Consider the following 25,442-nt stretch of genomic DNA (forward strand, 5'->3'; position numbering starts at 1 on the left):
CCAAAAAGTGGGGGTGATCATGCGAAAAGAGGCAGTTTCCAACATGCGTGTGCTGAGAGTTTGGTTTCCAGTGTCATATAAAACACTGCATTTACTTATGGTGCCTCAAAGGTTGTGGAAGGGTCTCATGTATATGAATGAACACAGTGGAGCATAGGACCAGTTCTCAAAGTCTACCACACATTGACCTTCTATTGGTGGAAAATTCAGTCTTCATAGTTAGTGATGTCTGTAGGATACCTGCCATTGATTTGGGTTATTCCCTGATAACAAATAATATCAGTCTTGTAGAAAATGACACATTAAAACCATCCATTTTTTATTGATTGTTACTGTGTTACACCTTATATTAGTACAAGTGCTTAGAAAGCAGGGTGGCCTTGCCCTACCCCTCCAGTCAATTGAGGGTGAGGACAGTCTTTTTTATTTATGATAATTCTAATGCATTCACACACTCTATTTCTAATTTCCGATAGCTGCCTGGATATTGAAACATTTACCAGCAGGTTCCAGCTGGAGAAAAGGAGAGAGTCAACAGTTGTTCAGTCGTAAAGACATCCATGCAGGGGTGCAGAAAAAGCAAAATCAGAAATACCACAGCTGTGATATGTTGCTGGTGCCCAGTTCTAATATTCTAGTGGTCTACAGTAACATGGTCTGTCTCTCTCCTTTACTAATATGGTAATATCTGAGTAAAAGAACCATCCCACCCAGTCTTGTCCCAGGGTCTTCAAACGGTTGCATCCTCAACTGGAAGGCAGTGGGGCTGGCGGGCGGAGAACCAGCACTGCCTGGTGCCAGCACCGCGGCTCCACAGACACCCAGCAGACTATACGATGAAGGCAGTTTCAGGATCAGTATCTGCCATAGAAGGAGAGTAAAGAGAAGGATATGTTTATTAATGATAGACTATATCACTATCATCACTATCATCATCATATTTATACTCTTGAAACATCTTCATACGTTCATTTCAGCCCTGGGATTGTTTACTATGAAAGACAGCATAAAAGAGAAGTAGGGTGAACACATTTGTTACTTAAGAATTTATAAACAAATAAAGCAAATTTATGGGTGAAGCTCATCAGCTCAGTGTCTGGCTTTCATATGTCACTCTATGTGGTGGCCAAGCTCTGCCCCAAATATTGCTGCTATCACTTTGATGTAACCAGGTTGTATTTTGGGGTCTCTACGTTTGCGGGCGCTTGTCCTATCACACATGTGGAGGACTGCATTCATTGAGAAAAGAGTGGGAATGTCCGATGGCTGGAGTTTTGTCGTTCCTCGAAGATTCAGAAACTTTTTCTCATAGAAATGTGAGGAAAATTCATGATTTAGTCAAAGTTTGAGTTTTGCAGTGCATTCTGGGTAAGAAATGACAAGGGTCCGCACAAGTGACACCCCCCTGTTTTTCCTTGGGTGTGTAGTTTCCAGAAACGTGTGGATTTAATAGGTAGTCTGGTGTAGTTCCAGAGTCTGTGCCTAAGTACAGCTGCAACACACATAGCCAAAATAGGCCGAGTCAAAATGACTCCATCTTGTTTTTGAGGTGTCGTCGTTTGCAGGCGCTAGACTCAGCCATACACGGGAGCTACTTCTCACCAGGAGAAGCTTGGGAACATAGAACGGCTGAACATCTATTGTTATTACATGAATTTACCTTCATTTATGGCTTCCAAATGTAAGCCAGTGTGCAAGAAAAAAAAAATTCTAAATGAGTTGAACAAATAATCTACATTCAGTATCGATGGCACATTAAAAAAAAGTATGTTTTTCCTTTATATCCATCCTGACCCACAAGAGCCATCAGTAGATGTTCCAAAACTGTTTTCAATATACAGCACAATCTTAATGAACTCCACAGGGGACACACATCATGGTTGAAAGATTATGAAATAGAGCATCTAGGATTAGAACAAGAGGAGACAAGCATCTCTTTATTGCTTTGAAACCTCCTCATTAAGTGGTTGCATTTCCCACTTTAGCAAGATAGATAAAATGGGTTATGCAACTAGCAGGTATTGATTTGCGAGGGTTTGGCACCCGCTGTACCAGAGGAGCGATGGTACTGGAAGCATTCCATGTGGGTATGTGTTTGGAAGACATTTAGAGAGTTGCGGATTGGACAAGTGACTCCATTTGTAAAAAGCTCTATTTTAAACCTATGGAGGTCCTGCAACAAGTGTGGTAGAGAAGCTTTAATGTTACAAAAGAAGACAAGGCGTAGGTATGTTCAGAGATCTTCTATATTCGTCTTCACACCACCACCGGTTCCAGTCAGCTGGAGACAGCTGTGGAATGTTGGCAAACAGAGACATGGGTGCTACCAACAGGGTCAGGGGAAAGGGGTGGCGGAATATACCAACAAGGGTGGAGATTATAACACTTTGCATCCATTATTACAGAAGAGGGAACTTTTACATCTAATTCTATCTGAATCTACGTTCCAGAAATGACTACATACATATAGATGGTACTCAAAATAGGAAAATCCCCTGGTTATGCATGATATTGAGAATGTCACATCTGATAAATATACACAAATGGTGTTATATAATCATCAGCATCTAGGGTCCACTCGCAGCTCACTCCTGAAGAAAGTTCTACGACTCCCCTGAGGTGAACAAATTGGCTGAAACTTGTTGACCTGAGATGTTGGGATACATGGCATCCCCGAAAAACATGTTTTCTTGTGTTTTTGACCTTGTCGACGGTATCCTGAATAAAGAAAATCACTATTAATAGTGAGGAAAACCTGGAGGACGTTTTAGGTACAGATCATGTAGCAGTAGAAGATGAACTCACCAAGACCGTGGAGCCCACGCACACACACGAGTTGTAGTGGTGTGGACCCAATGATGAAGCACCACTGGTGGTAGTAGGGGGTCAGGGTCCTTTTATAAAATCAAAGAGATTTCTAGAATCTACCTTAGCACGAGTATTTCCTGGAAGGTAGATTCAGATAGAATTAGAAGTAAGAGTTCTTGTTTCTGTGACAATGGATATTTAAGTTTGCAAGATGAGGGTATTCTCTTCATGTTGCTTCTCACTCTGTTGTTTGATTTCTAGTAGAGACGCTTTGAACAACGCATAGGATGAGCCTCGGTGCCATTTAATACAACTAAAGTTAAAGGGAGAATAGATTCTATGAACAGCACAGAGGCGAGTCCTATCCCACCCAAAGGAAAACAGCATTGAGTTCATTTGTTGAACATGGAAATCCAGCCCTATCCTGTGGATAGAATCCCTTTTGATTCCCTCCCAGTTGTGTGTGTCTTTGGTTTGTTTTAGCAGATTCCCAGAGAGCTGAATGAGTCTTCTGGTTAAGGTGGTTTGAAGAAATATTGTTTCTCTTGGAGGTCCATGTGGAAAATCGCCGCTTGAAGAAAGGCTTCCGGTTGAGGTCTTCGCAACAAAGAAGGGGCGCGGTGGAGCTGTGCGACAGGGCAGGTACAGGCAGGTAGGGGTGCTGATTGGGAGGCTTGCAAGGTTCCTCCAACATTTTCTGTGTCTACACTGACTACTTCAGACGGGAGTTGCATTTGAAATTAATATGTATGTTAGAGAGTATGTTGATTTTTCTGCCCCTGAAGGGAACTGGACTTTAAGGCACAACAGAGGGACACTGAACTGCACAACTCTACACCTACCAGATGATGCACTTTTTGATTTATTTATTAATTTATTTGTGGGTTTGTATCGCGCTTGAATCGACTCCCGGAGGAGTATCTCTGCGCCCAAGGAAACACAGCAAAGCATGGCAGAGGGGAAACTAGACAGAAAATTTAGTTTTGGAACAGAAAGGTTTTGAGTTGCTTTCTGAACAGCAGATGTTCTGAGCACTGTCTGAGAGCTAGAGGGAGCTTGTTCCATAGTGATGGACCGACCACAAAAAGAGCTCTGCCTCCGTGCCTGGCCTTCTTTGCCTGGGGCACACATAATAGGAATTTTGCTTGACCTAAGGGACCGTCCAGGGGTGTAGGGTATAAAGTTATTTTTCAGGTATGCAGGACCTAGTCCGTTTAAACTTTTGTGGATTAGACAACATGTCTTAAACTTCGTCCTCTGGCAGACCGACAACCAGTGTAATTTGTCCAAAAGAGGTTTGGACGCAGTTCGGGGGGGGGGGGCGTTTAAGACCAGGCGAGCTGCAGTATTCTGGATCACCTGGAGTTTGGCTAATACTCCCTCGTTTACAGATAGTAACAGGCCGTTGCAATAATCAATTCGGCTAAGGACCAGGGCCTGTACCAACGTTCTCCTGACGAAGTCTGGGAGTATGGGGAAGATTTTACGCAACAGGCTAAATACGTGGAAGCATGAGCCCACAATGTAATTGCAATGTTGTTTCAGTGAGAGCTCCTGATCTAGGCCGACTTCTAAGTTCTTTACGATCTGTTTGGGTTCGGGGACTGGTCCCAGATCATGTGGCCACCAATCTGGGGTCCAGAGGATCTTTGCCTCCCCGAACAAGATAACTTCGGTCTTGCTTACATTACACTGCAGACAGTTTGATGACATCCACCGAGCCACAGCTCTCATGCCCTGAGAAAAGGAGTTCTTAACCTCGGTGGTGAGAGATTTAAAGGGAAAGAGGATCTGTGTGTATGATTAAATGATTGTCTCACCAAATGTTTGGAGATATCTGATATTTGATATTTGAGTCTGAGTGGCAGGGTGGTGGGTACAGGAACCACTGCTTCTGGGTAACAGCAGCCCCTGTAGAGCAGCTCAGAGGTCACCTTTGGCATTTGAAAGTGCTCAGTACATCTGTGCAGAGAACAAATGAGACCCCAAGACCCTGCATAACGTGACTGCGCCCCTCAAAGAGAAGGGCGTGTCAATGCTCCACCCCTATTTAACTAGGGTGGGGCAATGGGCAGGAAATGGAAAATCCTTAACTTTAACATTCACTCAAGACCATTAAGAAAACCTACACAACAAGGATTTTCCACATCTCAGTATTGTTAGATGTATTCAAATTATGGTATCATCACAGCAAGCAGAGGTCATCATTAGAGCCAAGGGTATTAGCATAACACCAAAATAATATTAATGCAAAATGGCATGTACCTTAAAGAAATACAGTAGCACCATCACATTTGGTAATTGATAAAATTAGTAGTAAACATGCCTAAATGCAGAAAGGACCACAAGCAGCTAGCTCTCGCTAACCAACAAGCAAAAAGGCTAAGAGCTTCAGTCGAAAATATATTATAATTATTAAGATTCGGTCTTCCACAAATAGCACTTCATTCATAACTTTCCGGACAGGGAAAACACAGATTCAGAGCATGCTTTTACACACAAGAGCTGCACTAAAATGTTACTTGTGCTTGAAACCAATCATCCAAATAATTCAAAACAGCATGAAAATGCACATTATTTTCATTGGTGTTAAATTACATTATTTGCTGCACAGAAGGAAGAGTATATTTTTTGATGCAAAAACATAAGAAAGCCAAGAAGTGCTTCTGCACATTCATCAAGACAGAGTTCTAGCTCAGAGCCTTGCAGTGTTGCAGCATCCCTTCCCAAGGACGCTACAATGGGACCGGGAGCTTGGCATGTAGCTGAATTTTGATGATGTATCTGGAATCAAGTGAAACTCTTGATCGAGTGGAGCTTGTGTACAACAAATAAATATGTACTTTACTGCAATATGACAAGCAATCTTGATAATGTGGCCAAGTTATGCTCAATAAACCAAACCTATATTAAGCCTATTTTCCAATAAAATATTTTACTTTCACATTATCCCTCATATAGGGGCGGATTTAAAAGCCCCTTGCGCAAATTTTGCGTCACTTTTTCCTTTTTAAAAGTGACGCAAAAGTGTTGGAAGGATCTTGTAAATCTGCCCCATAATATTTAAATTATCACATTATAATATCTTTCTTGATTTTATCGCATCATTCTTCGGCACCAATCTCAGATAACCATAGATGCCAATCGAATGCAGTGAGGGATGGTAGTTAGAGCAGGGGGCGTGGTAGGGGGAGTCGCGTGGGCTACACAGGCACACTCACTCACTCACTCAAACCCATAATTTCAGTGGTGATCTCAGGTGGAGGGAGGGCAGCCGCTGTGGTTCCAGAGAATTGGGACTGACACCTCCACTCATTGGCGACCTTGTTATGGGTCAGCCAAAGAAAGAAGCAGCGGTCTCTTGCCCGTCACAGAGTGGGAGGGGGTCAGTGAGACGGCGGACCCCACCCCACTCTATGACGAGCTTCACTTGGGGGACACTCTGGCCTGAGGAGGTCATTACCAAAGGGCTGTGGCATCTTCAGCCTGGCAAAGTTCAGCTCGCGAGCCAGCTGCCTGCACTTTCAGTGCAAGTACAGCACTTATGCACCAGACCTGAACAAAAAGAGTATCTGTCAGGCTGACCTTCGTTCAGCCGGACAGACATTCTTAACATCTGGAAAAAAAGTGGGAAGGCGGGCCCCTCCATTAATGAGGATAGGCCACCGCTCGCTTTTCGTTAATGAAGAACAGAGTTTATGATAACTAAATAAAACCTATGTTTCACACTATTTTCTAATAAAATACTTTTCTTTCCCCAAGCGTAGGGTGGGGCTGAGTTAAAGGCTAGCGCAGCCTGATGGAGAAAAGAGATAGGCTGCCTGTCATGTGGAGACCCTCACTGGATTCAGCCCAGAACTCAAGCCCCAGCTGTTGCAAAGAGGAAACGCCCATCAAAATACAGCTGTGATCTGAGACTGGATAATGATGTCCAACCCAACCAAGATTGTGACTCAAGACTGCAGTGAGGGAGGCTGAGGCCTGCTGGAACCCAAGATGGTTGCAATACTTCTGAGCTCTTGTGTCGCTTCTCATTCAATCATCTTAATGGAAGACAGGGAAGTCACGTGACCTGAAGCACGGCACACTGAAGGCGGGAACCAATGAGGTGGCTGTGAGGTTGCATCGAGTTTGACAAGGCCACTGCATCACAAAGCGCTGTTCTATTTATCCTGGCTGCCCCGTGCCCATGGTAAAAAACAGGGTTGGCAATGTAGGTCACGGGTTTAACCAGACCCAAGACAATCAGAGAGAGGCGGGTTACGCTTGAGGAGCCAAGCCATGAGTCCACAGTGCAGCTGGCGGGTAATCATCAAGGACAGTATAAGAAATCTGGGGATTTAGTTGAGGAGGGTGAGTACCCACCCCAAATAATAACCACAACCCTTGTCAGGGGGATCCACTAAAGTCACTAAATTAACCTCAGCTCACTCCCTGGTAGCTTTGCACAGAGCACACAGGCTTATCTTAGAGGCAAGGACCAAAGTAATTATGCAGTACCAAAACACTATTAAAATCAAAGCACTCGACGAGAAAATTCCAAACCAATGTCGAAAAAAAGAGTCAATTATAATAAATTAAACATCAAAATTACAAAAAGGGAAACCATAATTATGAATTTAGAAACTTTAAATGCAAAATAGCACCAAAAAGCATTACGTGACAACTTTGGTCATCTGTTTGTGCTTGGCCACTGCCTAAGCTCAAATCAAGGTTGACCGCGATGGACTATGGACCAGATTCAGAAACAACATTCAACACAGGAAATTTTTTTACCTTCAAAATTAATTTCTGAAATCGAAATCCTCAAAATCCTCAGTAGGGCAAGGCAGCAGGCTGTTACTGAAGAGGGCAGAAGGTTCGATAGCAATCTGACATGGTCGCAGTAAAGCTGTTTAAGTTTAGTGGGAAAGCTCTCAGCAGGATACATTTGAATTCTTATCTGGAGAAGGTCCCTCACTGGCTGGATACTTTTCACACCTTTGCCCAGTGAAGTTTTTTATCTTTTGATTCAGCACTTTTTGGAGCTCGAATTCTTCCGGCTGGGCAAGGCTACAGGCTGTTGCCACAGAGGGCTCCACAAGGACAGACACCTTCTCCGAGAGGTCCTGCTGGATCATATTTGCTGCTGCGGAAATCTCTTGGGAGCAATCTGAATCCAGCGGACACGCACCTTCATCATATCCACTTGGCAGTTTAGTTCCAGTCTCCAGGAGGTCTTGGAAGACAGGAAAATTTAGGAGGAGCACACGTTGACACCAGCCAAGGTTCCAGGACCTTGAAGACAGAACTTGGGGGGTCAAGACTCACTCCAGAAGAGGCCTCAGTGGTATTTAGGGCTGGTCCAGTTTGAAATGGTCAGCTGGGCAGTTGCAGAAAAGACCTCTTAACAGCCTGTTGTGCCCCTGTTGTGTCCCTGTAGGTTAAATAAGTCAGCCTTATAACCTCTGGAGTCCACTTCTTTGTCCTGAGTAGAGGAGGGAGAGCAGGTCCAGTATTCTAGGGTCTTCTCAGGTTACAGATAGCAGGTTCTGTACTCTTCTATTCTTCCTCAAGTCCAGAAAGTGTTCTGAGGAGGGTACAGAAGATGCCACATTTATGCTTGGCACCAGCCTCCGAGTGGAGTAAACTCTTGGACACTCCATAAGCAATGTGGAAAATGTTCTGAGGGCAACCCTACCCTCTTTTGCAGCACTTCTTTGTGCTGTACTGCAAACAACACCACAGCGCCCCTTCCTGCCTAATTTAAAGATGGTGAAACCCATCTCCCATTATGCAAAGCATGTATGCCCACCCCAAAGATGTGTCCAGGGAATTGAGCAACCCCTCCTCTGTGGTCTATACCAGTTCTGGAGTTGCTCCTGTGCATCTGGGATTGGTGCCTGACAGGCTTGGGGACAAAAGAGGGACCAACCTAGGTATCAGTTACCATTTGTAACACTCTTTGAATTTAATTAAGTTTGTGGGCACAGCACAGATGGCCACATGGCAATGCTGCCAGAGGAACAGAATATCTCCACACACCTCAGGCTTTCGTATCGGTCCTGGGAGCAAGCTTAAATGACGTCAAAGAGCTATTCAGCTGCTAAATACTAGTTGGGCCCATGCAAATGGGAACCTAGAAAATTTAGGCAGGTAACTCTCTAAATGAACCATTTTCAAAATATTTATTACACACCAAATATAACCATTGAATTGAGCTTGTACTAAATATTTTAACAAGTCCAAAAATAATGTTGTAGCTGTAGATAATACTTTTAAATATAGTATTGCATGCCAATCCTTTACTAAAGAACAAAAAACCCTGCTAGGGTGAAAATAACTTTTGGGGCCTTTTCACTGTAAGGGCAGAGTGAAGACCGATTTGCATATGGCTGTGTCTAAACTGGGGTGGCATGGTGAGCAAAAGACCAATAGATTTAGCCCAGATATTTTGACTGGGGGTGAATGTTTGATTTGTTCTACATTCTGTCCATCATTTATGTTTCTTTTGCTTTCTTGCCTGAAGTGCGGCGGGCATGCCCAGACATGGGTCCCAGTCCCACTGTGCCCAAAATAGCCTGGCTGATGAGGGGTAATCCCCTGAAACTGGTCCCAGGATGCCTGTTTCTGGTCCAAGGAGGACCTGGCTTGGCAGTTCAGGCTGGTCTGTTCCCATGAGGAGTGGGGTGAAGACTGATTTGCATATGGCTGGGTCCAAACTGGGGTTGTGAAGTGAGCTAAAGAACAATGTATTTATGACAGATCTTTTGACTGGGGGTGAATGTTAGATTTGTTCCATATTCCGTCCATCATTTGTTTTTCTTTTGCTTTCTCTTCCTAAGTGCGCCGGATATGCCCAGATGTGGGTCCCGGGCTCGCTGTGGTACTGGATTCAAGCTATCCAGGCTGATGAAGGACAATAACCTGAAACTGGGCCCAGGATTCTTGTCTCCGGTCTGGGGTGGACCTGGCTTGGCAGTGCGGGCTGGACTGTTCCCATGAGTTGCAGGGTCAAGACTGATTTGATCAGCCTTCTTGCCACATTTACCTTACAGGACCTTGGTACATGTTTGCGTCGAGACTAATCCTTCAACATAATTTTGGGGAATGGAATTTGGTTAAATATGTGACACTATGAACAGATACCAACAGATCTATAAGGTTTTAGCTTATATGATAATAATCGATGAGCTTACATAGTCATATCTCTATGATAGACCAACAGTCCTCACATGACGTGGAGGGCAGAGCATCCTGGAAGCACAATCAGCTTTGGTATTGTGCCAAATGCAGGATATAAAGATGGACCTGAAAGATCTGAAAATAGGGCCTGGGGCCCCACACTGTAAGGAGATGAAGCAGATGCATCCGGTTTGGAATAACCACCATATTGATTACATTAGGTCAAACAATTAGAGACAATTGTAAATCAAACCAAGATCTCAGGGAAAGGGGATGGAAAATTGGTTGTAGTTTAACACAAACATTTTACTTTTGCTAGTTTCATGCCCAGATATTCTGTGCAGTAATTGCTAGGCATTTGTTAGCCTAAGCATGTACGTCCTGAGGGTTTGCAAACAGATTACAGGATTTAACTCATGTCTTTCTTTATTGAAAAAGAATTTGTGTGGCGAACATCTTAGAGTGACTTTTTCCTAGTGTTTGTGGACTCTTCTTAAAATATATAGAACATTCATCTAGAGTTGTTTCTAAAAGCAACGTTGCCTTTGCCACAAACTTAGAGCCAGCAATCTGTCACTGACTAGCTCACAAGTTTCAAGGATTTAAATTATATATTTCTGTCCCCTTTCTTTTATTTCTCTTACTCACTTCCTTTTTGCCATATTCTTTGACCTTTCACTGTTCCCTCTCTGTGCCTCTCAGAGAGGCTGTCGTACACTCACCGGTGGGTATTTAAAGGTCAGAGGGTTAACTCAGAGGAAAAGGGTTAGCCACCACTCCAATATTTTTCAAATGGGCTTCAAATACTATCTGACCTAATAGTACCCTTTCAAAGAAAATGTTACACTCAGTGTTCCAGCTGTTGAATGCCACAGGTTGCCAGGATGATTATGGCTGAGAATGACTATGGATATAACTAAGGTAGCCTGAAGTGGGAAAAAAGAGAATACAAAAGAAATATATTTCTTGCAACATAGAGCTAATTGACAAAAATAAAAAGTAGTAGCAGATATAGAATGTTATTTAATACTTCACAAGTGTGAGAAAGTGGGTTTCCGGTTGGCAGAGGTATGCACCTTGTCCCAGTAGGAACCACAATCCTAGTCAGGGCAATTCACAAACACACCCTAAATTGACCTGTGCTCACCCTGTAGCAGCTTGGCACAGAGCAGTCAGGCTTAACTTAAGAGGCAAAGTGTAAAGTATGTGTGCAATACTTCAAACAGTGAAAACACCATACAAAAATATGCCACACCTGATTTTACGAACAAAACAAGAACAAAACGTCAAAAAGCCAAGAAGTAGATCTCGAGATATGACATTTTAAAGAAAAAATTGAAAAATAGCACCTACAAGTAATAAGCACCTATTTGGGATATCTGGTGGCACTGGACCGGCATAAAGTGGAAAGTTGAGGCTGATCAAGATGGAGCGGTGGCTGGCTACTGGAACCAGGCTTGGTCCGCTGAGTATGCACCTTGTTAGGTCGATAATGATGAGGAGATTTGGCGAGCAGGCGAGGCGATGTTTCGGCACCACACAGCGAAGGTAATGCGTCGGTTTTTCCATTTAACAGCAGAGATGCCTCAGTTCCAAGGGCGATGTGCTTGTTCTGAAGGGAATATATCAACTCTGCTTCGGTAGTAGAAGATGTGTTGTTTCCAAGGACAATATGCTGGTTCTGACATATGTCGGTTTTCTCCACGCAACAGAGTTGATGCGTTGATGCTGAGGACGATGCGCTGGTAACAAAGGCAATGCATCAGTTCTGTGCCCCCCAATGGCAGTGATGCATCGATTCTGCTCACGTAGCAGAGGATGCATTGATGTTGCAGCAAACGCCTTAAGCACACTTCCAATGGTTGAATTGTAGGAGTAGGGTGGTTGCAAGTCTCTTACATCCCTTAGACTTAAGATCAGGAGGCCAGCCTACTAGCCCTGTGAGTCCCTCCTGGTTCTGGGGACCAGGAAACCAGGTCCAGTCCTTCTCACCAAGGCAAGGAGGGCAGCAGGCAAGTCAGCACAGCAAGAAAGCAGTTCTTCCAGAGCAGCAGTCCAGCAGAGTGGCAGCCCTTCAGCAGCACTGCAGTCCTTCTTCTTTGCAGGGTATCCACAGGTCCAGAAGTGTACTGAGTTGGTAGTCCAGTTCTTATACCCAGGTGTGCCTTTTATGTGGGGGAGGCATAAAAGAAGGACTTTGAAGTGCACAGAAGTCCTCCATTCCTGCCCTGACCCCAGACTCACTACAGGGGAGTGTGCAGGCTATTCAGGTGTAAGCAAGACTGGACTGACTATACAGGTCATCGGGCATTAACCCGGTAGGCTACTTTCTCTGCAGCAGTGCAGCAATTTTTAAAGCACGTCCAAGTTCCTTGTATATCCGACAGTTTTCAGACAACAATAAAAGAGCCAAGATAACTCCGGTGACTAATGTCCCTGCTGGAAAAAGATTGGAGTTTTCAATACACTGATTTCCACATAATCCTTTGTATCTGTATGTGTTTGTGATATAAAAATTCTCCGACATCCTGCACTTGTATGATAGGTGCTATACAAAAATTAAATAAATGTGAGAGAAGGGTTATGGAGAGGCACTGTTGGAGGATTATAGTGAGGGAATCATTTAGAAGACCCCATAAAGATTGCAGTATCCTGGTGCACTGTAAGGTCATCATTTCCTAAGCTTTAAAAATGAATACAATTGAATATATAATGAAAAATGTGTTGTAGAATGCACCACTTTTGCCATTTCCCCCCAACTTTTCTTGGGGGAGAACCCCCCAAACCCACTTGTAGCGGTCAGGCACGCTGTGTCTGGTCACTACGTACCATATGGGGGCTGGTCTGACAAAATCTGCCCGGGCTGCATTAAGTTCGTAGTCCGGCCCTGGGTGTAAGTGTGAGGCTGTACCCAGCTCCTCCCTCCCATCCTGCCAGGATGACCCATCAAGTCACACCTAAGCTCCCTTTGTGTGTGACTGTCTAGGGGGAACACACAAAGGCAAGGAGGAGGTAAATGAATCTCATTTTGTAGAAGGACTAGTAGTACTATTGTGTGACTGCAAAAGTACTCAAAATGTAGAGGCTGAATAAGCCCCATAGGTTTTACTATAACGTTGTTGTGGTGTATTGTACATATATTACAAGTGCCTTTCACCAAGGAAGGCCTTGTGGCTTGTGCAAGCAAGCACAGGGACACTTTTACTTATGGGTGGTAGATTTTGTAACTGCGTGAGAGTAGACAAGGAAAGACAGGGAGATGAGAAAGGGCAGAGAGACAAGGAAAGACAGGGAGATGAGAAAGGGCAGTGAGACAAGGAAAGACAGGGAGATGAGAAAAGGCAGTGAGACAAGTAAAGACAGGGAGACGAGAAAGGGCAGTGAGACAAGGAAAGACAGGGAGATGAGAAAAGGCAGTGAGACAAGTAAAGACAGGGAGACGAGAAAGGGCAGTGAGACAAGGAAAGACTGGGAGATGAGAAAGGGCAGTGAGACAAGGAAAGACAGGGAGATGAGAAAAGGCAGTGAGACAAGTAAAGACAGGGAGATGAGAAAGGGCAGTGAGACAAGTAAAGACAGGGAGATGAGAAAGGGCAGTGAGACAAGGAAAGACAGGGAGATGAGAAAAGGCAGTGAAACAAGTAAAGACAGGGAGATGAGAAAGGGCAGTGAGACAAGGAAAGACAGGGAGATGAGAAAGGGCAGTGAGACAAGGAGAGACAGGGAGATGAGAACGGGCAATGAGACAAGTAAAGACAGGGAGATGAGAAAGGGCAGTGAGACAAGTAAAGACAGGGAGATGAGAAAGGGCAGTGAGACAAGTAAAGACAGGGAGATGAGAAAGGGCAATGAGACAAGTAAAGACAGGGAGATGAGAAAGGACAGTGAGACAAGTAAAGACAGGGAGATGAGAAAGGGCAGTGAGACAAGTAAAGACAGGGAGATGAGAAAGGGCAAAGAGACAAGGAAAGACAGGGAGATGAGAAAGGGCAAAGAGACAAGGAAAGACAAGGAGATGAGAAAGGGCAGTGAGACAAGTAAAGACAGAGAGATGAGAAAGGGCAGTGAGACAAGTAAAGACAGGGAGATGAGAAAGGGCAAAGAGACAAGGAAAGACAGGGAGATGAGAAAGGGCAGTGAGACAAGGAAAGACTGGGAGATGAGAAAGGGCAGTGAGACAAGTAAAGACAGGGAGATGAGAAAGGGCAAAGAGACAAGGAAAGACAGGGAGATGAGAAAGGGCAGTGAGACAAGTAAAGACAGGGAGATGAGAAAGGGAAAAGAGACAAGGAAAGACAGGGAGACGAGAAAGGGCAGTGAGACAAGGAAAGACTGGGAGACGAGAAAGGGCAGTGAGACAAGGAAAGACAGGGAGATGAGAAAGGGCAGTGAGACAAGGAAAGACAGGGAGATGAGAAAGGGCAATGAGACAAGGAAAGACAGGGAGATGAGAGAGGGCAGTGAGACAAGGAAAGACAGGGAGATGAGAAAGGGCAGTGAGACAAGTAAAGACAGGGAGATGAGAAAGGGCAGTGAGACAAGGAAAGACAGGGAGATGAGAAAGGGCAATGAGACAAGGAAAGACAGGGAGATGAGAGAGGGCAGTGAGACAAGGAAAGACAGGGAGATGAGAAAGGGCAGTGAGACAAGGAAAGACAGGGAGATGAGAAAGGGCAGTGAGACAAGGAAAGACAGGGAGATGAGAAAGGGCAGTGAGACAAGGAAAGACAGGGAGATGAGAAAGGGCAAAGAGACAAGGAAAATCAGGGAGATGAGAAAAGGCAGTGAGACAAGGAAAGACAGGGAGATGAGAAAGGGCAGTGAGACAAGGAAAGACAGGGAGATGAGAAAGGGCAAAGAGACAAGGAAAAACAGGGAGATGAGAAAGGGCAAAGAGACAAGGAAAGACAGGGAGATGAGAAAGGGCAGTGAGACAAGGAAAGACAGGGAGATGAGAAAGGGCAGTGAGACAAGGAAAGACAGGGAGATGAGAAAGGGCAGTGAGACAAGGAAAGACAGGGAGATGAGAAAGGGCAATGAGACAAGGAAAGACAGGGAGATGAGAGAGGGCAGTGAGACAAGGAAAGACAGGGAGATGAGAAAGGGCAGTGAGACAAGGAAAGACAGGGAGATGAGAAAGGGCAGTGAGACAAGGAAAGACAGGGAGATGAGAAAGGGCAGTGAGACAAGGAAAGACAGGGAGATGAGAAAGGGCAGTGAGGCAAGGAAAGACAGGGAGATGAGAAAGGGCAATGAGACAAGGAAAGACAGGGAGATGAGAGAGGGCAGTGAGACAAGGAAAGACAGGGAGATGAGAAAGGGCAGTGAGACAAGGAAAGACAGGGAGATGAAAAAGGGCAGTGAGACAAGTAAAGACAGGGAGATGAGAAAGGGCAGTGAGACAAGGAAAGACAGGGAGATGAGAAAGGGCAGTGAGACAAGGAAAGACAGGGAGATGAGAAAGGGCAAAGAGACAAGGAAAAACAGGGAGATGAGAAAAGGCAGTGAGACAAGGAAAGACAGGGAGATGAGAAAGGGCAAAGAGACAAGGAAAGACAGGGAGATGAGAAAGGGCAGTGAGACAAGGAAAGACAGGGAGATGAGAAAGGGCAAAGAGACAAGTAAAGACAGGGAGATGAGAAAGGGCAGTGAGACAAGGAAAGACAGGGAGATGAGAAAGGGCAAAGAGACAAGGAAAGACAGGGAGATGAGAAAGGCCAGTGAGACAAGGAAAGACAGGGAGATGAGAAAGGGCAAAGAGACAAGGAAAGACAGGGAGATGAGAAAGGGCAGTGAGACAAGGAAAGACAGGGAGATGAGAAAGGGAAAAGAGACAAGGAAAGACAGGGAGATGAGAAAGGGCAGTGAGACAAGGAAAGACAGGGAGATGAGAAAGGGCAAAGAGACAAGGAAAGACAGGGAGATGAGAAAGGGCAGTGAGACAAGGAAAGACAGGGAGATTAGAAAGGGCAGTGAGACAAGTAAAGACAGGGAGATGAGAAAGGACAGTTAGTCCAGGAAAGACAGGGAGATCAGAAAGGGTGTCAGCTTGGATACTCAGGCAGGGCACACAGACAGTACCTTCAGACAGGGAGTTCCCTCAAGAAAATCAGAAAGCATGAGCAGGTAGGGCAGTCATGTAAATGTTCAGGCAGGGCAACCAAACAGGGTGATCAGACATGGTGATGAAATACGGCAATAAGGCAAGATGCTCAAGCAGAGTCTCAGACAAGTGACCAGACAGTGAATCAGACAGGACAACCAGACAGGACAATCAGACAGGACAACTGGGCAGGACAACCGGTCCCAACAAGCAGACAAGGTGATCAGACAAGATGCTCAGACAAGGCAATCAAATGGGACAAGCAAACAGGACTCTCAGACAAGGTGACCAGGCAGGGCAATCAGACATGTCGGTCAGACATATCGATCATGTAAATCGATCAGGAAGCGCGCAAACAGGCACCTTGAACAGAAGTTGTGCACATCTTCTTGCACGAGCCACAGCACTTTTCCAGCCCGGGGCAGTCGTCATCGCTGTTACACATGTCCTCTCCTTCAGGCTTGAGGCACGGTTCCTCCTCATATGGGCACAGCCCGTCTTTTTCTGAAACAGAAGACAGGAAAGGTTTCACAAGTTACTTTCCGTGTGGTGGTGTAGGAGACATCTGGAAGATTCATCCTGGACACACGAGGTCTATCTCTCCTACACTCTGGGATGTGCGCCTCAAACCGCGCTCCGCGCCAGCAGTACTTGTACGCTTCTGGTGAACTGCACTTCGTGTACAGCTTGATCTTTTCACTTATTTCCCTGCACTGTTTTTCATTTTTTAATTCTTAAATACTTAGTCTTCATATTAACAAATGCAGGGGTGGGCAGTTTATCAACTTCAGAAGAATGAGAAGCCGAGTTTGGCTGCGAGGAGTAGAAATCCTGCCCTTCAGGTCCCACTGAGTGTCAACCACTCTCATGATGTGCTCTTACACTCCTGCAGGCATGTGCATCCAAGTGTCATGGTGCTATAAATGAAATCAACATATTCACCACTAGAAGTCTCATAAATACTAAGAGAACATTTAATGCAAATATATCCTAAACCTAGTATTGGAAATGCTGCCTCTTCCAGGAAAAACTCCTCCTATTTATGCTTCTGAACAGGTTTGAAATTTCCGTAACATAGCGTAAAACTTAAAATTATATCATTTTTAATTGATTTAAAATTAAATAGATCATAAAAGGACCCTGCTAGAAAGTATAATGCATTTGAATTATCAACAAGCACTGGCAAACCCAACAGGTTTGTTTTTTATCATTGAGAATGCGTGGATGGTTGAATGGATACACGTAAGATTGATTACATGATTGGATGAGGATAGGTAAGTGACTTTAATGCATGCATTAATTCATTCATACAGCAGTCTATTGGACGCTCAATCACAAATTCTTCCAACCGTTCTTTCTTACATTCACACACTAACTCATCCTCAAGTGCAAGTTGCCAATTCATGAGGTTTCACTTTAACGTATGGAAAAAACTGATATATTAAAGCAATGGTGTTGCTTCCTTCTATTGCTCCTGTGATACAAATATATTTTTTCAAATGCTTCTCCTGAGCCTACTTTCCTCCAGTCTGAAGACGTTTGGTTCTGATAATTCTTATCTACTACAAAGTGACGTTATGAAGTGCACTTATCGCTTTTGGAATTTGTATTCCTTCAACAAGGCCCCTTAATCTGCTTCCCTTCATGGGAAATATTGTTTTATATGCTTGATGGGGCTGGACATAAGCTATGCATTAAAACCTGGACTGAGATAACTCAGGGTCTGCCCCTTTACTAATATGGCCTCAGATGCACAATAAACAAGACCTCTAGGGCCATATGTACGCAAAGGGTAGCGCAGGGCAGCGCGTCATGTTACGTTGCTGTGTGTCCCTGCGCTACAGGCAAATAGCATGAATGCACCATATTTATCCAATGCAGTGCATTCCTGTCCTTTCCCCCTGCGCTGGCCCTATTTCAGCAGCCAGGCACCATTGCAGGCACGCTTGCACCATGGTGAAAGAAAGGGGGCCTGTGCTGTAGGCAGCGGCACCTTCCCGCGCTAAAACTATCCACAGCGGCGTTCTCCTTTTCTGTGTGTGGTGCAGAAAGCAACATACGTAGCAAGAGTAAACAAGCATCGGCAATGCAATACGTCTCACATCTGTGAGAGTTTGAGCTATTGGCATTGTAAATGACAATGCCTTTTATTTATGTGTTGGTTTCAAAAACAGATAAATATAAGGGATTGCCATTTCCAATGCCAATAGCTTAAACTTGTGTAAATGCGAGACCTACTGATTGCAAATGCTTAATGGGCATCACGACCCAAGCAGAAAAAAACAATACATTCTCTAAAATATTGACTAACAATCAGCAATCCGTCATGGAACATACAGAGTTTAAAAAAACGTTTTTGTCAATGAAATGCATTTGGACGGACTTAGAAAACAAATAAATACTACTCTTTAAAATATTTTACAGAAAATACGTTAAAATGTTTCAAGGAATAAACTGTAAAGTATCATAAAGGAAAAGTAGTAATTTAACTATTTTGCACAGAGGAGATAGAAACGCGTTATTCACGTTCGAGATCATGACTTTGGGGCAGATTTACAAGCCCCTTGCTCCCTTTTACACCGGCAGAGTGCTTGAGTGGCTGAGTGAAATCTACAAGATTTCACTTAGTCAGTTTTGGGCCCATGCTGCATCAAAACCCTGCGCCTGCTTAAAGCAGGCGTGAGGATTGACGCAGCATTGTAAGAATAGGGCCCCCCAGAGCATTGCTGGAGCTGCGTCACGCTTGCGACGCAACTCCAGCAATGCGCTGCTTTTACATCTGTGCCGTTTTTGCCCCATTGTGCGCCTCATTGTATATGCAGCGCATCCATGGTGGCGGAGGCATGCCACACAATAAGTGGCGAATCCCTGCTGACATGCAGGGATGTGCCAGTTATTGTAAATCTGCTCTAAAAAGTTTTGGTCGGTGCAGCAAGTGGGAGCGCAGGTTCCACCAGTGCCATCCTCTTCCTCCGCCAGCTCAGTCTACTCTTAGCCTCTGAGTTCCGCACTGCAGACAGGCGACATCCCCTCTCCTCCCATTTTGGGTGCACAAGTAAGGAGGTTTGCTGTGTTACCACTAGTAGATAGTACAACTGAATGCCCTAAAGCCACTTGGAGCAGGTATCCAGCCGAGAGTTTATACAGGTGACAGCGTACGTGAGTCTGTAAACAAGCCCTCTCCACCGCAAGCCAGGATCACCGAAGTACATCTCGCCGTGTTTCTGGCTTTGGAGATATGATTATTTTGTCTGCAGCAAAGTAACAAAAATGGCAAGAAACCCTCTTGCCCCGGTGTGGCAGTACATGCGGCGCTGTGCTAAAACATTAAGCGTGGCGTCCCAGGGGTGGAGGGGGCGGAATGGGGATGATGGGATGTGAGACAATTTTAACAAGTTTGAAAACCTCAACATAATAAAGTAATAATATCATCAAATTTGCAGCATTATTTGCATTTTTTGGCCACATAATTTACTGCCTGCCATGGGCGCCATTGTTAAATGTGTGCGCCTGTGTTGTAAAAGTAAAAGCGGGCGCCATGCTACAACATTAACCGCGGAGCGGGAGAGTGGATGGGCAGGACGCTCCATTACTCAGGAACTCTTCTTCAGCTGATTAGACTAAGGCAACGCTCTGTATGTAGGGTGTGCAGCTCTCCTTCTCTGACGACTACAGATCATACAGAATGCTGCAGCCAGACTCATCCTGGATCACCCTTGATGAACTCAAATCACCCCTAACTTCAGGGAACTCCACTGGCTCCCTGTACAGAAAAGAGGCATGCAAGACCCTACGTAACTTCAGACTCGCCGACTTAAACCACCCGCTGAACTTCCATCAGCCCACTAGACACCTCCCTCCGCGTCCCTTTCACTAACACTCACTCCCGCATCCGACATAGCAGATGTGGAGGTCACTGCTTCTCCTAACTAGCAGTGACGACATAGAAGGAGCTGTCCTTTCATGTATCCACCTCTCCATCTCTTCCAGAATTCCAAAAGCCCTTGAAGACCTGGCTATTCAGCTGATCAACTGGATTCTGCCAGCTCCTGAGTACCCTCACGGGCAACAAGTAGCGCCCTACAAATATACTCGTTAATTGATTGAGTGAGAAGTAGGCAAAGTAGAGACTCAAGGAAAGCCAACCAATGGGAAGCAATATGTGGGTTAAAGCCCCTGTGTATTTTTGATTGCCACGATGTACCTCTCAGTGGACCGCACATATGCTGCCTGCAGAAGCGACCTGAAATCTGCAATGAAAAGTAGCTCCACAAAGGTAAGCATGTGCACGTGCACACAATGTGGCGTGAGTTAGAACACTTAACAAAGCCCCACTGCTGTGTTGAAGAACAGGACATTGGGACCTTTCAGCCAAAACTGGGCAGCTATGAAGTAGGCGATGAAAATCACTTCCTGCGAGAGATGGGGATCAAGCAGAAAGGATCAGGGCGGAAAGGGGGTTAATGGTGGAGATTGGAACCCCCCGGAAATGCTAGGGAAGGAAATCCTATCACAGAAAATGCAACAGGTCTGACTCAGCATTGTCATTGTTGACACCCATATCCTGTGATCGATATTCAGAGGTATAAAAGCTCGAAGAGTTACTAGAAGAACTAACTTGCAAGGACCCCAGACATAATAGTATCAAGAGACGCATGAAAAAACAAGCACATGCTCAGACAATACAAAGTAAGCAAGTGCACATAAGTACTCAGCTGCACAACTGTAGTACAGGGGGTTCCTGTTTCATCTCCATCCATACGCAATACGCCCACATAAAGGTGCCAGACATCCTGATTAAAAATGGAGATCATTGAATTAAGACAGTGAAAAATCCATGTAGAGGTTGTTGGTCAGTGAGCAGCTTTCTTCTTGGAGCACCCGTGCATCCTTTCTTATACAGGGTCTAGGTGGCCTCGCCTCTCTCGAAGGAGTCCGGAAGTGTGCTTCAGCCAGGATCAGCTCCTACCTGGATCTGTACCTTGCCTTACCAAGGGATCTAGCTAACATGTTTGTATCTCTGTCCTGTTTCCAGTCAAGAGTAAAACCACTGGCTTGACCTCGTTTTATCTCGACAATACCTAATGACATTGGGTTTTGTGTGATGTAATGTATATCATGTAATGCGAGGTGGATTTGTAGAGCTCTGCTTGTCGCCCATGAGGGGATCAAGGCACTGTGTAACTTTATGTAATAAAAGTTAACATGCATATTGGACACACATCTGTGTGAATTGTGTCTGCAGCTGCTGCACAGTGGCTGAACCCAGCAGAGGACGGCGGAGCAGCTTCTGAGAGACAGGGGACTGTATTTCTTTATCCTGCAGGCACCTTGGAAGAAGAAGAAGACCAGTTTCTCGTGTGTATAGGGCTGAGAACCAAAGACAAGCAGCACCTCCAAGGGCTCAGAGCTTCCCTGCAGGGGGTGGAGCCTAGGAGGGACCAATCTGTTATACATTGAAGTTCTAGGATACATTTAATATGGAATTTTGCAAGTGGTTCTGCAAATTCTCAGATGAGCATGGATAAGTTCCTAGTGCATAAGCATGAGAGTGGTGAGGAGATGATGCAGGAATTGTGAACATCAAGATTCATGGGAGTGTGACCCCTCAGCAGGGCAATGTGAACAATGGGGGACAAAAACCCCTGCTTCTCTCAAGCTCACCCCTCAAACCACATCTGCATTCTAGGGCTTCTCCCAGCCTGGGGTAGTCCCTTCGGTTACGCCACCACCGCGCCTATCCCTTCCACCCCTGCAGCCTAAGCTGCCTCATGTTACATGGGATGTGCTCACAAAATGACATGCTAGTATCCATGCAGCAAACGGAGTCCTCACAGCCTATACACGTATGCACAGAGCATTACCTGACTGCATCCCTCCATGCAGCGAGCAGACACAATGAAAGCGGTACACTGCTTACAAACAACATCATGGCGATCATTTGTGCCAATTATTTCACTGCCTTTGAGTTGCAGCTGTGCCTCACACCCCCGCCGAGGCAGTGAAGTGCATTAGCACACAGGGAGCAGGAAGCCTCCTGGAAGTGCTTCCTTGTAAGAGTGCTGACATTGCACAGAGGTCTGTGTGGGAAGCCCTTTTGGGTCATGCCTCAATGGCCAGAAGGAGGATGCTCTTGTCTGCACACACAGCTAAATACAGTTTCTGCGTCTGAATGATACATTTCTTTGTACGCATTTCAGCAAATCATATCTGCCAATTGCTGTAAGAGGGGTCTCCATAGCCGTAGGCCACGGAGTCGCATGGCCCTTGGCAGGCCAGACAGTCCAGAATGATGGCCAGACTTAAACTGTGAGAAGATTCAGCGCAACGAAGGGGCAACCTTAACTTGTCCCACTGCTTTCCTCATGCAAGACAAAATTAGGAGTCGATGATGAAAGGACAGTAATCGCTGGCATAATCGATTCTCTTCTACTTGCAGATTAGACACATCCCAGTAACCTCAAGCTCCTGCCACACAGGCCAAAACTGGTAAACATTTACGCTCATCGACTTCCATAAGGAAGATGATTGGTTTATTGCCCTCTATACTGGCATTTTCAACTAATGCCCCTACTGACCATCTAAAACACTGGATCTGGAGACGCACGAGCGCGCGAACAAAGATGGCCGCCGCGCTCCTACTCTAGCGCATTTTTGCGCTTGTTTTATTGATTAAAACGACGATTCCTGTCAGAGCTGGCACACAAAGCGGTCGGAAAGCTAGAGGAGTGCCCACCTGCATTGAGTAGCGAATTTCTCAGTTTTTGGAGCCCTAGAAGTTGCTTTTTCCTCAGACTGTCTCCTGGACCTTGCCCAGCTCCGAGGTACAGCAGGGTTTGTCAGTCAGGGGGGCGGAGTGCAATTCTAGGAAAGGGCCTGGCTTGGGCCTAGCCACTCCCCCAACCCATTTAGCTGCTGCACCAGTTGTTTTTCATTCATTTTCACAATATTTGCTGCATTTTGGATTGAATTCTTTCATTTCTGCAGTGTCCACTTTACTTTTTGACAAAATGGAAAAGAAATTTACTGTTAATAACGAAAGGAAGCAGCAAAATTCCCCACCTCGTATTAAATCTAAGGTTGTGGAGTCATCTGAACCTTCCTTATCTTTAATATTAGAGGAGATTCAAGCTTTGCGAGTTAATACAGAGTCCATTGCATCAGAAGTTAAAAATGTGCGCATGGAAATTGCTAGTTTATCCATGAAAATGTCAGATAATTCAATAAAAATTCAGGATAATAAGGCTAAAATTGACTCTTTCACTCCTCTAGTGGCAAAAATTTCACCTTTGTGTTCTTAGTTGGAAAATCGCAATAGGCAGTACAATCTTCGCATTTTTAATTTACCTGAAGATGTTGAAGGAGCTAACTGCAGATTATATTTAGAAAATTTGCTTCCTGGTCTTTTGCAGCTTAAATTTCCTGAGACATTTGAAATAGATAAGGCACACAGAATTCCTTCTCATCTAAAACCTCATCACTCCAAGCCATGGCATATGATCTTTAAGGTTCTTCGTCACCATCACTTGGTTTTAATCAGAAAAGCAGCTCGAGAAATTCCTTCACTGATGGTTAATGGAAATAAGATCTTTATTCATCAAGATTTTGCCAAAGAAACTGTCGCAATTCACAAGGAATTTTCTGCTTTCCGTCCTCATCTTCGACGTCCTGGTTTCAAGTATGGACTTTGTGACCCATCGACGATGCGTATTTGGAAGGATAATTTCTCCATATCTTTTCAACGTCCTGAAGATTTGAGACATTTTATTGAACAACAGTCTCAGCATTCAATGGATACTCATGACTCCAATACTTGAGTTATAACAGTTCTGCCTTTTCTGACAGGATACTAAGACCTTCTTCTGTTGGGCTCCAGCGGTTCCGGACATACTTGTAAACCGAGTGTGCATTTCACATTTCACATTTATGTATTCTGTTTGTTGGTTTTTCCATGTTTTCTCTTTTTTTCTATCCTTTGGTTTGTTTTGGAGCTACTTTTTTCTCTTCTTTTTTCTCATCCTATATCTCCTCTGCTTTTATTTTTCTTACGCCTTTCTTCTGGATTTCATTTCTTATCCTTTTCTAATATGGCTAATGTTCATAATCTGAAAGTTGTGTTGTTGTATCTTATATCAGTTGGGTGAGGGCTGCGCAGCAGGTCAGCTGCTCCTGATGGGGTTTTCTATCTTTTAACTTAACATCTTAACTTAAATAAAGTAACTTGAATAATCTATCTTGAGGTATCCATCTCCTTTCTGAATACATCAAGTGCCATCAAATCTTATTTCTGATTTAGCCTCTCTAAACCTCCACTTATTAAACTCTGGCCCCACACATGCAGCAAGACACTTGTTAGATCCGGTTTTCTCAAACCTCTCAGAGATCACTTGCTCTCCTGCAAAGCCCACAATTTGGTCCGATCACTATCTGATTAATTTCGACCTAACCCTTACAGTACATTCCCAATCTACCCCTGACACTTCTCCCCCCACGAGTAGAAACTGGAAAAAGTTAGTTATTAGTGCTCTAAACTCACTTTTGGATTCCCATAAACCTTGCCCGGATGCAACAATTTTTTTTAAAGCTGAACCGGGACAAAACAGAGATTCTGGTACTGGGGAAACAAAAAAATCTATGGAATCCCACACACTGGCCGACTGAAATGGACAATTTCCCACAGCCTTCCCCTCAAGTGAAAAATCTGGGCATCATCATTGATGACTCTCTCAGCATGCTTGCTCAATCAATTAAAGTAACGGCAACCTGCTTCACCATCCTCAGATGGCTAAGGCAGCATGGACGTGACAACATTATTGCTAAATCCTATTGTGGAGGTGGGAGAATAATCACAGGTGCGGGCCAGCATACGTTCTGCTTGGCCTGCTGGCCAACCCTTTCTCTCCGCCATTATCATTAAGAGTCGGCTTATCACTGTGAATCATCGATTGCTTCCGACACCCAAAGAAACACCCTCATAAAACCTCCCCTTTAATGCAACCAGCCATTGAAGCCCTTCACGTCTATGCTTGACCCTAAAAATAATGCAGCCACCCTTTGTAAACCCCCACTTTTTCCCTAAAAACAAGACCCGCCCCCATAGCAATGACCCTAAAATACAAGGTCGACTACAATGCCCACTTCTTCCCAATAACAGGTGTATGGTATGCCCCCCACCCTTTTCGTCCTGAGTGTTCCACTTTTGAAATGCCTCCTACCTCATCCGGATAGTACACTGGAAATGTTCATTTTTTTCTTCTCAGAAACATATCCCATTACAGAGACTTTGATCCAACCCTGGAATGTAGTTTTCCCCCTTAAACTTCCTCTCTGGCTCACCAGTAGTGCAGTACAGTTACAGCGGAGTTCC

At 44.8% G+C, this 25,442-nt stretch overlaps 1 protein-coding gene across 2 annotated transcripts in view; it reads right to left on the bottom strand.

Moving 5' to 3' along the window:
- Positions 1-363: 363 nt before the first annotated feature.
- The window catches only part of LOC147709784 (uncharacterized), a 173,774-nt gene continuing 148,695 nt past the window's right edge, over positions 364-25,442 (bottom strand). The window contains exons 6-7 of one of the 2 annotated variants that reach the window (XM_086925556.1): positions 16,439-16,579; positions 364-861 (exon numbers count right to left, since the gene is read on the bottom strand). In XM_086925556.1, the coding sequence (XP_086781682.1) occupies positions 830-861; positions 16,439-16,579 (173 nt within the window). In that variant the 3' untranslated portion in view covers positions 364-829. The remainder of the gene's footprint in view (positions 862-16,438; positions 16,580-25,442) is intronic. The other variant, XM_086925557.1, reaches the window with a different exon arrangement.

The sequence above is a fragment of the Lissotriton vulgaris genome, chromosome 6, assembly GCF_964263255.1.
Source record: "Lissotriton vulgaris chromosome 6, aLisVul1.2, whole genome shotgun sequence".
In the NCBI taxonomy this organism is placed as follows: Eukaryota; Metazoa; Chordata; class Amphibia; order Caudata; family Salamandridae; genus Lissotriton; species Lissotriton vulgaris.